Source organism: Mercenaria mercenaria, chromosome 17 (assembly GCF_021730395.1).
Source record: "Mercenaria mercenaria strain notata chromosome 17, MADL_Memer_1, whole genome shotgun sequence".
Classification (NCBI taxonomy): Eukaryota; Metazoa; Mollusca; class Bivalvia; order Venerida; family Veneridae; genus Mercenaria; species Mercenaria mercenaria.
In genome coordinates this window covers 29,361,359-29,372,600 of record NC_069377.1, presented here as the reverse complement: position 1 = coordinate 29,372,600, position 11,242 = coordinate 29,361,359, and the positions used below count along the sequence as shown (strand labels likewise).

Here is an 11,242-nt window from a genome sequence, read left to right as displayed (position 1 = left end):
CTGGGTTATGTGGAGTCAAAAACTAGGTCAGTAGGTCAGATCCAAGGAAAAGCTTGTGAACACTCTAGAGACCACATTTGTGACCCAATCTGTATAAAACATGGTCAGAATGTTAATCTTGATGATCTCTAGGTCAAGCTTGAAACTGGGTTATGTGGGGACAAAACCTAGGTCAGCAGGTCGGATCAAATGAAAGGCTTGTGAACATTCTAGAGACCACAATTTTGACCCAATCTTTATGAAACTTGGTCAGAATATAAGTCTTGATGATCTCTAGATCAAGTTTGAAACTGGATTATGTGGAGTCAAAAACTAGGTCAGTAGGTCAGATCAAAGGAAAATCTTGTGGACATTCTAGAGACCGCATTTTTGACCTAATCTTTATAAAACTTAGTCAGAATGTTAGTCTTGATGATGTCTAGGTCAAGTTTGAAACTGGGTTATGTGAAATCAGAAACTAGGTCAATAGGTCAGATCAAAGGAAAAGCTTGTGAACACTCTAGAGACCACATGTTTGACCCAATCTTTATGAAACTAAATCAGAATGTTAGTCTTAATGATGTCTAGGTCAAATTTGAAACTGGGTTATGTGGGTTCAAAAACTAGGTCAGTAGGTCAGATCCAAGGAAAAGCTTGTGAACACTCTAGAGACCACATTTGTGACCTAATCTTTATGAAACATGGTCAGAATGTTAGTCTTGATGATCTCCAGTCAAGTTTGAAACCGGGTCTTATGGGGTCAAAAACTAGGTCAGTAAATAGCTTGTAAACACTTGATACCACATTTGTGCCTCAATCTTTATGAAACTTGATCAGAATGTTAGTACTGATGATTTCTAGAATAAGTTTGAATCTGGGTCATGTGGGGTCTAAAATTAGGTCAGTATGTGAGATCAATGGAGAAGCTTGTGAACTCTCTAGAGACCACATTTTTGACCTAATCTCTATGAAACTTCGTCAGAATGTTAGTCTTGATGATGTCTAGGTCAAGCTCGAAACTGGGTCATGTTGGATTAAAAACTAGGTCTCCTGGTCAAATCAAAGGAAAAGCTTATGAACACTTTAGAGGCCACATTTACACCTCAGACAACACAAATAAGTAATATGATTGTCATATAAATCACTGACCAAATATTTAACTGGCAATTACAATATTTTTAACATAAGGCATATATTAAACATGTAAAACATTTGCGTTTCATTACACATAAAGATATTTAATTAAAGGCCAGAAACTGAAACTATAAACTGAGTCATTGACCAGTTCAACATTGGAACGGAAGATATTTTTAAAGGCACTGACCTCCAGATCGTACGCCAACAAAAAGCAATACTTCCCATGATACAAAGAACAAGTAAAAACTTTCTGTAAGCAATACATCATGGAATCTTTGAAATATGAGACAATATGAGGAATATTATAACAACATTAAAATTGAAATATATACTTTTTACATCAATAAAACACTCAGATGTTATAAACATGTAACATATCTAAAATACTTTCAACCATGTTACAATTTTACGGAACGAGAAAAGACCCACAAAATATTATCTCTTATCATTCCATTACAGATTTCGGCAGATACACTTATCACCTAAACATTACTATATCCAAGGATAGCAGGCATGTTTATTAAAAACATTTAAATTAAATTCTACATTGAACCATAACGTTTTCATTACTAAGATATTATTACATAGGTCATAACAATAACAGATGCCATTCATCTTCAATACAATCATTACATATGAAACAAGTTCTTATAAAATATGTAACATACATGTAAATTATCTGGGCGCAGTTAGTTGCGCAATCTGATTGATTGATCTGCACTATTCGCCATTCAGTCAGTATCTATGGGTAAGCACCCCTTTAACAGTTGATGTCCAAATTGAAAGATAGACAAGTACATTACAAAACACAAATATATCATTTAATATGATATAAACGAGTTAAGTACCCATATATCACCTCCATTCAGAATGAAAATTGACAGATCAGGATTCCCCTCTGAATGCTAAAAAAGATATAAATATAGCACGCTTTAAGGGGATATGCCTCCAGACCAACATGAAAATTGTAAAAGTTTTAAAATAGATAGCGATTGAAATTAGGTGTTGAAATGATAATTTAACCAGTATTGTTTAAATAGGTATTTTATGTGTATGACATAACATACAGCTAAATTTCTTCAATTTTACATCAATTTTGTATAGAGTGACTAACGCTTTTGATAGTTTTCTTCATGATATGATGCCTAAAAAGTTCCTAAAATGTACAGAATCACTCTATAATGCATTTCTATTGCAATTCCAGTAGTGTTTAAATTTCGAAAAGTTTGAAATTTTGAGGCGTGCAACTTTAACAAGAATTAAGAAATACAATTTTGATGTATAGAGTCCGCAAGTCTTATGTACCTAAATTTAAGGAAGAAGGCCGTTCTGATACAATTTTATGAGATTGGCATGTCTTTCATCTTCTGCACCCTGACCATATATTGGGTAAATTCTCTCATTTACTAGCAACCTCGTTAGCAGTCTAACAGGGGGCTACCCAACACCTGAACTTTGCAAGAGTTGGCCAGAGTTTATATTGCAACTGGCTCAGTGTAAATGTCTGTGTGTTTTCTCAACTTGTTTCCACCACTACTGCTTGAACTATTAATCACACGAAGGCCTTCGATCAACTGATCAAGAATTCGTTTAGTACAAACTTTGTTAAATTATCCCAAAAATATTTCTTCACCGTATGATTATCAGTGCTTAAACTTGGCTATAGCCAAACAATTCATTTGTGTCAACCCTAGACTTACATGTATATGCTCATCTACTATATTCAAAGTGTTTTCATTGCAAATTACACACAACTGATATCAAGGAACAGACTTATATCTAAATTGAACAGCATTACTTTTTGACATTAACCGTCCTGCTATTTATAGAAAATTACTCTTGTAAAAACAAGTTTGCTCTGTAAAGTGTGTTCATTGCCTACCAAGCGTCACTGCATCTTTACACATAGTATCCCCCATTATCAATACCTACAGGGTTTTACAAAAAAAAGTTCGTGCTTAAAGTTTCAACACAAATAACCTACACAGTTTTAGCTGGACTTTCGACAAATAAAATGTTCACATTATTGAGAATACATAGGTAGACAAATGGCATACAGAAATACACAACTTATGCACTGAGTTTAGTCAACAGGTCAAATGCACGTTTTCCTAAAATGTTTAAAATAATTAACTCCTTTCAATTCGTGTCATGATTTTACAAAATCATATTTCTAGAGAATAGGGGTAGGAAATATAAGCAATATGTGCATATAATTTATTTCTTATGTTAAAACTTTTTCAACTTCCCATAATCTAAAATGTCTCCAACCACTTTAAGTTAAAACTATTCATACACTCAGGCGGTAATACGTCGTACAAATAATTTTACTCGGGCTACGCCCTCGTGAAATTATTACGCCCGACGTATAACCGCCAATCTTGCATAAAGAGTGTTAAAACACTCTTATACTATAAATTATTTCTTAAATATAGTATGAAATATATTGTCAATAAAAGTTAGATAACAATAGATGAATAAACAAAACCATTTAGATAAAATAATGTTTGATGTTGCAAAGCCGCAACAAAATATATCGATCAATATATAAACCTGTATATTACAGGTTTTATTGACCGGATGCCAGCAAATCTAATACAGTAGGAACTCATGGAACAGCCCTTTCCCTTTTAATTAGCGCTGTCGGAAAGATACCTCTATTTAAAATCTTACACATCTGAGTCAACATCACTTTGTTGTTGTTGTTAGACGAGTGAGCAAGAGGTTTTCATTTCAAGGCAGTTCTAGGCCTATATATCAAAGGTAAGTTAATTTAAATAATCTTACTTTCGCAACATATCCATATGTCATATTTATAATTCAGTAATAATAATGCATTATGTAAAAACATTTTAAATGAGTAAAGTATTTGTAAATAACATAGGCACCATCTTAATTAAAATTAGATTTAATGTACATTTGTTTGCAAATTTCTTCAAAATATCCAATGCTATCCCCCTCCACACCCCCACCGACCTCTCGTAAGCCAGCTGGATGGCTTCCTCACATGAAGAATACAACGCCCCGAGTAAGGCTCGAACCCACATCAATTAGGGGCAAGTGATTTGAAGTCATCGACCTTAACCACTCGGCAACGGAGGCCCCCAGATATAACGTTAAACCAGGGTATTGCACTAAGCATTTTCGACTCATTGCTTATATATAACAGGAGAGCGGCGATGTAAGGGGAGCGTTGGTCTAAGATGTCGGCCGCTCCATCAAAGGGTCTTCTCACATGACACCAATACTTGTTTTTCCAGGAAGCGGACTCGAGAGTGGTTCCAATAAGCTTGAAGCTTTCATCACAATCGAGCTAAAACAAATTAGCATAAACAGGCTTAGCGTAGTTATGTACGTGTAATACGAAAAAGGCATTACCGACGTATACATTTTTCTGTCTATCACCTAGATATTTCCTTGTTAATTGTATTTGTGCTCTCTGCAATTATTCCTTAAATAAATATCTATTTTAAAACCAAACTGATATGTGACATATTTTGTTAAATGTTAAAAATGACGGCAAACACAAGTATTTGACATTTTGATAAGTGGCCGAACTACTTAGGAGAATTTCATTAAAAAAAAACATGCCTTGGGAATTAGTATAAGGTTCTGACTCATAAAATTATTGATAACTTAGTACAACTCTACCTATTAGTAACTGTTTATAGAATTTCAGTTATTAATTGGCATATAGGTTCTCGCGACAATTCGACTTTATCTGCTTCCCTAAACACCACCATCCACCCCTTTTCTCTACCATATCCCCTTTTTGTATCTTGCATTTGATTAAAATGTACTTGTTGTTGGATGTTTTAAGCAACCCGTCCGCTATATCTTTTAACTACTGTAACAATTGCTACAAATGGTTGTTGAAACGAGTTGTCTGATTGGTTCAAATAAAAATAGATTTGCGAAAATAAAAATAGCAATTTAGGAAATCCAAATATACAGAAAAATGAATGTCACTTGATCATCCTCAATCTTCGTTTAGAAGATCTAGTACTTTAATCAGATTGGCTATATATTTTAACAACAATATTTCTATTTGTGGCGGGCCTACTTTGTGAAATATGGTTCTGGTTGTCTCTCTGTGTCTTGTGCTTCCGGGAAATCTACCCTTAAATTTTATTTTTAACGGAATCATATCACAGACATGGAATGAAATAGTTCACCTGAGGTGTAGAAGCTCTCTATTACAAACTCAGCCAATAATATCAAAATGAAGACTAGAATGTATCAAAAGATTAATGAATATAATTCGTACTATTGACGGTATTTTATATTAGGCCTCGTCAATGACATAGTGCACTTTTCTTACATTTCAGATAGCAGGACACGATGGGGAATGCTGTTGATTGTTATGAACCAACTGACAACGGCACCGCAATAAATGTTTCATCTGATGACAATTATAGTTATTATTACGAATATTATATTGGTGTTGAAATGCCAAGGGAACGTGCTGCTGTCCTGTACATAGTTTCAGAATTGCTTCCTCCGATTATTACAGTAGCATCTCTAATTGGAAACATTCTAATCATTCTTGACGATGAAAAAGAACAGAAGTTTTTCCACGGGAGCTTTTTTCATTTCGTTAGCGCTATCAGACCTAGTAGCCACGATTTCAGGACCATTTACCGACTGGTTACTTAACAGACTTGAGACATATGATATGAATATTATCTGTAAACTTACACCCGTTTTTCTCGCTGCCCAAAAGTACATATCTTCACTAACACTTGCTGTTATTACATTGGAACGTACAATAAGTGTATCTTTACCTCATAAAGTAAAAGTTATTTGTACCCAGACGAAAACAAAGTTCATAATAATGATCCTTTGGATTTCTTGCCTTTCGTTAGGTAGTTTTGTTAGTTTTAACCTTGGGGTTTACGTGTCAGAAGAAGGATTTCTATATTGCGATGTATGTTCGATTACATCTGAGTCTTTTATCGTGTTTGTTTACCCATGGATCAGTTTGTCCCTAGAATTCATTATTCCGTTATCCGTCATTGTAACTGGTACCATCATAATGATATATAAGTTATACATAAGGTCTAATATAAGCCAGACACCAATGAGTCTCACTCTTATCAACACAAATATAGTGTTTATTTTGACAAATCTTCCTTCGACTGTTTTTAGTTTACGTATATCAATCATTTACTTCCAGGGTAAGTGCAATTCATCAAATGGGATTTGGCATCATTTTCTAAATTCTTTGTTTTTATTCTTTGATGAATTAAATCTTGTATTAAACTTTTATATCTATTTTCTGAGCGGCTCAAAATTTAGAAATGATGTGAAAACATTAATGTTACAGATGTTGAAGAAATGTCATAACTGTGTCGTGCCATTAAGAGAGAAAACCTGAAACTAGATGTTACAATTGTCCTTATCATTAAATCAAAGGTTTGGTGATTGGTTTTGTTATATTTTAGATCCTTCCAAATTAAACAATATAAGAAAACTATTCTTTATACCACACTATATAAGGAACCTAAATATTGCTTCAGTTAAAAAGAAATAATGACAAATTATTTAAATAATCATATTGAATATAGGAAATTTTGTTCATGTCGATAATTATTTGCAACATATAATCATGTGTGCAATGAAATGAAAATAATACATGAATCAATAATAATTGATATAATATTTAAAACACGAATTTTCTATAAATTGTTTCGATTCTAATATGCCCTTAATCTAAAACAGTAGATAAATATAGAAGCGCTCTTTCTTGGTCGCAACAATACTTTGACGTCATCGCACGTTAACGTAACGTCATTCTAGCGTGAGTGTTTTAACAGTGACAAGCATATTAGAACACGCATCAGTCCATATTCAGCTAGTGTCATAATATAGTCAGACCAATAAGCAATACAGACCATTTTGGTCTAACTGTCCAAATAATATATGGTATGACATGTATGAGACCATTTTGGTCAAACTGTCCAAATGATATATGGTATGACATGTATGAGACCATTTTGGTCTAACTGTCCAACTAATATATGGTATAACATTTATGAAAAGTATAATTGGTATTATTATCATGAATCTTCTTCTTATGGTTATTACTGTTGTTGTGGTTGCTATCATCTTTATTATCATTATAATTATTGTTAATATTATAAAGAATAATTTTCTTTGCTTCTTTGGGAAAGATGATTAAAAACGTTTCAATATTTGACGTAAAAACTCTAGATATTTTAGCAATATAATTCAAAAATAAATTGAACATGAACTTCAAAAACAAATAGCAAATAAAAACATCTAGTGATTATGCCATCTCCGGCAAAACCCAAATGGCAACCTCCATGCCAGAGGAACTAAAAATCAAAACATTGATAGTTGATCTTTGTTCATAATGACATATTTCTCCATACAAGTTATTTAACAAAAAACAAAACAAAAAAAAAAAAAAAAAAAAACAACAACAAAAAACAACACAATGCTGTGCTTCAAATGATAAACCTTAATCAGAACTTATCAGTGATAACGAGCGTCTTTGAACATTTGAATATTATCATGACGTCATTTCTGTTTACGAATGTTAATTCCCCGTGCTTTGTATATGTACGTTTGTGTAAGAAAAAGGCTAGTACTTCGTTTTGATTTATTTATTTTATAATAATGTAAATTGCGAAAAGCTAGAAAAACAATATACCCTTGTTTACAAAAGGCAGATGGGGATATTTGCTCTTGCGTTACATAAAACGGAATAAAGATTAAATACCTTACGTCTTTGTTCCTTATTGTACATTTGTTGATTCAAAACAATTTTATTTTATCCAAAAGCATAACGTTACGCTGCAAGTGATAAAATAAAACCGGAACTTAACATTGTTATTTGTCTTGTCTTTAAAACTTCATGAGACTTTCCTGTTTACGGACGTTGGTTTCCCGCGCCGCGCTTTGTTTAAATATGCTAGAATAACAAAATATTGCTAAAAGGTCATTTGTTTGATTTAATATGGTATGCAAGTAGAAGATTCGACCCCTGGCTGTATAAGAAGGTTAGAATATCTGGCTCCCGGAAAACTGTTTACGTGGTAACTCGGCTCTACGTCCACTGACTGAAAGAATCTAATATTATAAAATGTCCCCAGTATCTTTGAAAATTAGCATAGTTACGCAACTTATTCAACATCCTTAAACCTCTGCTTTAGCTTCTAGATGTGTATTTCATTACAGTTTTCAATGTTATCGTAAATGCGTTGTCTTAAAACTTTATTATTAATAAGAATATTTAGTAAAAGGAACAGGTTATAAAACCAGCCCTCGGCTGAGTATTAAAAGCTGTTTATGAGTTATGTCCAATCACATTAAATGCAAAAGCATATACATTTTATAGCCCATTAACAGAAATGATATGAAACAACTGGGGAAATATTACTTCATGCGAGTGGTTACCTTAATTAAACCGAATCTGCAACAATTTCATATTTGACAAGTTTCTATTAGATTAAAAGCTCTTCATGTCGACTTGATGAGGAAAACACTTTTGACAGACGGACGGATGTGTACAGCTCCAGTTCATGAGAACCATAATATTTTGTATCTGGGGTTACAGTAAGAAGTAAGCAGCAAACCTATAGACGCACGACTTTTCTTGCATACTGGACTGGCGTTTCCGGTGATTCTAAACCCACCTGGCACCCCTATGCCAGATGACTCTCGTGCTGTTAATGACAACTAACAATCCTTGCATACTGACTATATATTGTTTATATAAAATACTAAAATATCAGGTACCTTGATAGTTTCCCTCCGTTCCTTATAGTATATTCAAAATACGCTATTTTAGGGTATAAGAACATAACGTTACGCTACAAACGATAAAACTAAAGTAGAACTTTGTTATTGTGCGTCACTGAAACGTCATGACCTCACTTCTGTCTACGGACATTAATTTCCTGCACTTTGTGTGCATACTCTACTATAAAAAAGTGTGCTTCAAAGACTGCATCTCTATTTGCTTTATTTATTCTATTATTTTTAAAATACGGTATGCAAGAAAAATAATCTCCAGAATAAAACAGCTTATATGTATACAATATGCAAGGTGCAACCGGAACGGATAAATCAATCCGATTCGTAAACACATATCAGATATTATTAATATTGCTGATTATTAAGAAATAGCATTGGTACCACTTTCATGTTCTTGATTAAGACAAACAGATGATGTGCGTGAAATTAGCCAGAGCAGCCAGAGTAGCCAGAGTTCAGCCAGAGTTTAGCCAGAGTAGCCAGAGTTCAGCCAGAGTTTAGCCAGAGTAGCCAGAGAAGTCAAAACTCTGGTTACTCTGGCTAGCCAGCCAGAGTAGCCAGAGTTCAGCCAGAGAAGTCATATCTCTGGTTACTCTGGCTGGCCAGAGTAGCCAGAGTTCAGCCAGAGAAGTCATAACTCTGGTTACTCTGGCTGGCCAGAGTTGCCAGAGTTCAGCCAGAGTAGCCAGAACTCTGGTTACTCTGGCTGGCCAGAGTAGTCAGAGTTCATCCAGTATCCAGAGCTCTGGTTACGTATATGTTATATTAAATGGGCGCTCAACAAATCTGGATTATTAATAATAATAATAATAATAATGATGATGATGATGATGATGATAATGATAATAGTAATATAATAATGATAATAATCTCATATACTAAGTTTTTTTCTGCAATGGATGCAATATGGTGTTACAGTATTCTAATGTGGACGAACGTATGTTTTTAGGCAGTTTCTTTAATATTATTGTTATTACACTGTACATATTTTTTTTCATAAATCTGAGAGTGTTACTAGCTTTTGAAGATGTAATTTCAATATGTGTTTTCCAAGTTAAGACATCACTAATAGTAATCCCAAGATATTTAGCATTTCTTGTAGTTTTTAGTTCTTGATTAAGTAATTTATATGGAAAGATGATATTTTTTCTCTTTTTTTTTGAGATTCTTATTACTTCGCATTTATCAGGATTGAATTCCATAGACCAATTACGTTCCCATTCTTCTAATTTTGTCAAATCATCTTGAACTTTGTAAGAGTCTATTAAAGAGTCTATGTTGAGGTATATGATAGTGTCATCAGCAAATAAGCGTATTCTACCTTTAACAGAGTCAGGAAGGTCATTGATAAAACAAAAGAAGAGACAAGGACCCAACACTGAACCTTGAGGAACCCCCTGATAGAACTGGTAAAGAGTGTGAGCCTTCAACTACTACAGACTGAGAACGGTTACTAAGGAAAGATTGAATCCAGGATAGAGAGATTCTGTTGACACAAAGTTTCACGATTTTACAGATCGATCTTGTCGAAAGCTTTCGAGAAATCCATTATAATGAGACCTGTTTGTTTCCAGATTGGAGATTGTGGTAAAGGATTAATAGTTGAGCCTCACAGCTATGTTTGGAACGGAAGCTATATTGGAAAGGTGTGAGAAGATTGTTGACTATTTTGGTTCTCTCAAGGTTGATTTTTTTTGTGTGTTTTATGTCTCAATTAAGTGATTCATAAAACGGACTTCTGCCAGAGTAGCCTGAGTTTCTAGGGCTTTAACATGTTGCGAAATGACCTTTATTTGTACCCTCAGGGATTTTTTAGTGTTTCATGTATCAAGTGATTCATCAAACGGACTTCAAAGAATTGTCTTACTCATCAGTTAGCAGTCCTGTAACTGTTTAATCCAAACACAGTCAATATCGTTTCATACGCGTACACAAGTAATACCGAGTTAATACAACATGGAATGTTGATTGTCTGATGGCATAAGGTGACCACAATCAATTTTTGACATTTTGCGTTTTGATTGGCATGTCCCAGGTACCTACCTTTTTCCAAGGGTTTAGATGAAATACCGTTATTAAGCCGCTTTAAGTGTATGTGTTCACATGTCAACATTTCGTCAACTTCCACAACTTTAAAATGCAAGTTTCAGGAATTGGTTGCTGTTAACAAGTATGAAAAAATTATTTCATCCAATTTCTTTATATTATGTCTTCAAGTTAATTCATTTGGTACGAATTCAAGACAAACACTGAAGTTAAATAAATACAAAACCAGAAGCCTTCAAAAATATTCTTTATTTTTACACTCAACGTTATATGGAATTCACTGCAATTGTTTATGATA

The 11,242-nt window shown here is 33.7% G+C and overlaps 1 protein-coding gene across 2 annotated transcripts in view; it reads left to right on the top strand.

The window, feature by feature from the left end:
- The window catches only part of LOC123536162 (uncharacterized), a 44,831-nt gene extending 38,648 nt beyond the window's left edge, over window positions 1–6,183 (top strand). Inside the window, exons 14-15 of one of the 2 annotated variants that reach the window (XM_053529366.1) lie at window positions 3,826–3,883; window positions 5,449–6,183. In XM_053529366.1, the coding sequence (XP_053385341.1) occupies window positions 3,826–3,864 (39 nt within the window). In that variant the 3' untranslated portion in view covers window positions 3,865–3,883; window positions 5,449–6,183. Of the gene's footprint in view, window positions 1–3,682; window positions 3,787–3,825; window positions 3,884–5,448 lie in introns of those variants that run through there. The other variant, XM_045319079.2, reaches the window with a different exon arrangement.
- The last annotated feature ends 5,059 nt before the right edge of the window (window positions 6,184–11,242 follow it).